Source organism: Austrofundulus limnaeus, unplaced genomic scaffold (genome assembly GCF_001266775.1).
Source record: "Austrofundulus limnaeus strain Quisiro unplaced genomic scaffold, Austrofundulus_limnaeus-1.0 Scaffold130, whole genome shotgun sequence".
Taxonomy (NCBI): Eukaryota; Metazoa; Chordata; class Actinopteri; order Cyprinodontiformes; family Rivulidae; genus Austrofundulus; species Austrofundulus limnaeus.
In genome coordinates, this window is record NW_013952532.1 from 301434 (window position 1) to 305325 (window position 3892).

The window sequence follows — 3892 nt, forward strand, 5'->3', positions numbered from 1 at the left end:
TATATATATATATACTGTATATATATAATGTATATATAAACAAAAACAAAAACTGAAGCTCCTATGTTGAATATTTTTTGAGTTAAAATAATTTTTTGCATGTTCAAACACACTCTGTTCAGGTGGACCCCACTCCTCAAATATGTGATCTATCATAAAACCATTGTAGATCCCTGCTTGCTTYATGTGCAGGGGTCATAATGAACTCTGTCAAACCCTCTCCTATTCAACCCAGTCCTAGAAAGTGGTTTAAACTGTACTGACCACATGATTTACTTGAAACTAATCAGGTTAAGAATTTTACCATCAGATTATGGATCATTTGTACTCCCTAATACATCATGATATCAACAGAGTTCAGACTAATGAACAGATTCATTTATAAATGGAGGCCTGGCCTTTTTGGTAATTCAGGAAAAKATGATACTCTTATTAAAATCTTCTACACAATGTTGACTCAATTGTAGGGGAAAACCACAATAATGCCACAAACTACAGCTTTTGAAAAAAATGGCTGACAAGACACAAAATAATGCACCACGCCAAAGCTCAAGACATATGATTGGAAACATTTAACAAACCAGACAGGAAAGGAAAAATCTGACAGTGAGGCCAAGGAACACAAGACAGTATACACTGGGAAAGGTGATCACCGAGTGAGAGCGAGTTGACAACAACATGTGTGAGACTGAGTGACAAAAACAAGGTAATAATGGCTTAGAAATGACATGACTGAATAAACTCTAAGATTAAAAACAGAAATCTGAAATCTGGGTAAAAAGAATTAAAAAAATTAGTGGAAATATTAAAGTACAAAGATTGAAAAGAAATGACAGGGACATCTATAGTACCATAACACAAAGTATTTTACTCAGGAAGTGATGCTCTCAAACAGTCAAAGATTTGTTTATCACTATAAAATACGAAACTGTAAATTTGCAAGCACTGGAAAAACAAAACAAACCAGTGTGTCACTGTTTTATGTTCAAGATAAGATAATAAGCCTAAAAAATCTAAAAAAAAAAAGATCAGACTATATCTGAGGACCTAAATGAAGCAGCAAATGGAAGATAAGCTTCTTGGAATAAATTACAAATGAAGGCAAAAAAGAGCATATAGTGATAAGATTGTGATAGAGTACTTATATTAAAATATTAAAAGAAGGAAATAATATRTTATGTGTGCTACTGTATGTCTTTTTTAGGGAATGAATGTAAAAAAAAAACATAACAAAAACAAAGACATTAATAAAAGAGAGAAAATAAGACCTTATATTCAACCCGGGACAATCTGCATTTAGACTCCCACATGAACTACRCAACACTCTTGACATTACATGATCTTCACATCATTGTGCTACTCACAGTTTTTACTTCCCAGTCATAGATAAAGCACTACAGAATTTATACCAGAATGAAAAACATCCTGAAGACACAGGAGCCCCAATAATGGATGATGTTATAGCTTCTAGAAAGCAGRTTAGTGGAAGTCCAGAAGCAGTCAGCCTGTTGAAGAGTGATGGACTTCTAATTAACTTCATTATCCAGTTGTCTATTGCTAATGATACTAGTGCAAGTGTTCTCTAGTATCATTAGTAAATCATTGATGTTATCAAGCTGCAGAGCTGTCAGCAAAACAGTGAGGAGGAGGAAAAAAACTGAAGGGGAAATAATCAAATGTGTAAAAAAGCAAGGATGGATGGATGGATGGATGGATGGATGGATGGATGGATGGATGGATGGATGGATGGATGGATGGATGGATGGATGGAAAATGCTTTAAAAAAGTTTACCTTGACAGTCATCTCGGCCACAAAGATTGCCGTAAAAATATAGTTGGATATAGTAAGAAACAGTCTTTCCTGCAATAAATAAAAAAAGAAACAGAAAAGCAGAGCAAGATATTGAAAGGAATTAAAAAAGAGAACAGATTAGCAGTGGAATTTAAAAGTGGCAGACAAGGAACAAAAAAAACTTCACTGACAGAATTTGTTAAGGTTTTTTTTTAAATAATCAAACCTAAATTTAATCAGGTTTCTAAAGTAAACTCAAAATAAAGTTGTTTTACATTAATTTGATTTCACAAGATAATTAAAAAATGCTTAACATAAAATAATTTTAATTTAGTTGAATGAAGACAAGTATCATGGTGCCAGAATACATTAAATGTTTGAAACAATTAGTATTCCTAAGGAAGGTTTATACTTAACAACAAATAAAATAAAGATCAGTTAGAGAAAAKGATTTCTTCTTATAGTCCTATTGCTGAAGTTAAATATAGCCTGTCACATGTATAGGGCACTACATGTATAAACATATGTAAACCTAACACTAAGTCTAATATTAACAGTATTAAACCAGCAGTGTACACCTGTTTATGAGTGAGTAAAGCTTCCAGAGGAGGGTTTATTTCTGAACAAATTCCCATCTCCATCTCCATCTTCTTCTGCTGCTGATCCGTAGTAGGGTGGCGGACGCAACAGGTCCAGAAGAGAAACCCAGACATCCCTCTTCCCAGCGACACTTTCCAGCTCGTCCTGGGGGACCCCGAGGCATTCCTAGGCCAGAGAGGATACATAATCCCTCCAGAAAGTCCTGGGTCTTCCCCGGGACCTCCTACCAGTGGGATGTACCCAGAACACCTCTAAAGGGAGGTGGAGGTATGTGCCAGGAGGCATCCTAATCAGAAGCCTGAACCACTTCAACTGACTCCTTTCGATATGGAGGAGCAGCGGCTCTACTCCGAGCTCTCCCCGGATGATGGAGCTCCTCACCCTATGTTTATGGCTGACCTCAGCCACCCTATAAAGGAAGCTCATTTCGGCCGCTTGTATCCGGGATCTCATTCTTTCAGTCATGATCCACACCTTATGACCATAGATGAGGGTTGGAACAAAGACAAACCAGTAAATCGAGAGCTTTGTCTTTCGACTCAGCTCTTTCTTCCCCATGACTGACTGAAGTAACACCCTCACTACTGAGGACGAGGCCCCAATCTGTTAATCCATCTCCCTCTCCATCCTACCATCACTCGTGAACAAGACACCCAGATACTTAAACTCCTCCTCTTGGAACAAAGACTCTCTCCCGACCCCAAGGGGGCATTCCAGCCTTTTCTGGTTGAGAACCATGGCYTCAGATTTAGAGGAACTGACCTTCATCCCAGCCCCTTCACACTCGRCAGTGAACCACCCCAGTGCACGCTGAAGGTCTTGGTCCGAAGACGCCAACAGAACCACATCATCTGCAYACAGCAGAGGTTTGGTTCCCAAACCAGACACCCTCCTCTCCACGACTACACATCAAGATCCTGTCCATAAACACTACAAACAGGATCGTAGACGAGGGACAGCCCTGGCAGAGTCCAACACGCACTGAGAACAAGCTCAACTTTGTGTCAAGAATGCGAACATAGCTCCTGCTTTGGTTATGTAGGGACTGGATTGCTCTAAGTAGCAACCCAGACAAAAATTGAGCAAATTCCCACACCTGAAAATCTCTGTTTGTCAGTCTGATTTACAGCTTGTGTTTCACACACCATGTGTTGCAGAACTCTGCAGACTGTTTCAGCACAGTCTTAGTGTAAACAACCAGAGTTGCCAAAGTAAATAACTGTCAGATGCAAAAGTGAAAATTATGTGCGTGCGTGCGTGCGTGCGTGCGTGCGTGCGTGTGTGTGTGTGTGTGTGTGTGTGTGTCCAACGGAAGTGGCTAGAGATTGCTGAAAGTCCACAAAATGACAAATCATACAAAATAATATATTTCTCACCAGGCTGCCTTGCAGAATCCTTGGCCTCTCCAGAGCCACAGTGATGCAGTTGAGGAAGATAAAGACCAAGACCACATAGTCAAAGAGCTTATGAGCAATAATGGACTGACAGAGAAGTCTGAAC

At 39.1% G+C, this 3892-nt stretch overlaps 1 protein-coding gene across 1 annotated transcript in view; it reads right to left on the reverse strand.

Moving 5' to 3' along the window:
- cacna1ib (calcium voltage-gated channel subunit alpha1 Ib) overlaps nt 1-3892 on the reverse strand; it is a gene marked incomplete in the record, with an annotated part of 260271 nt that overhangs the window by 60958 nt on the left and 195421 nt on the right. The window contains 1 exon segment of the mRNA XM_014015501.1: nt 1793-1861. Within this exon segment, the coding sequence (XP_013870955.1) occupies nt 1793-1861 (69 nt within the window).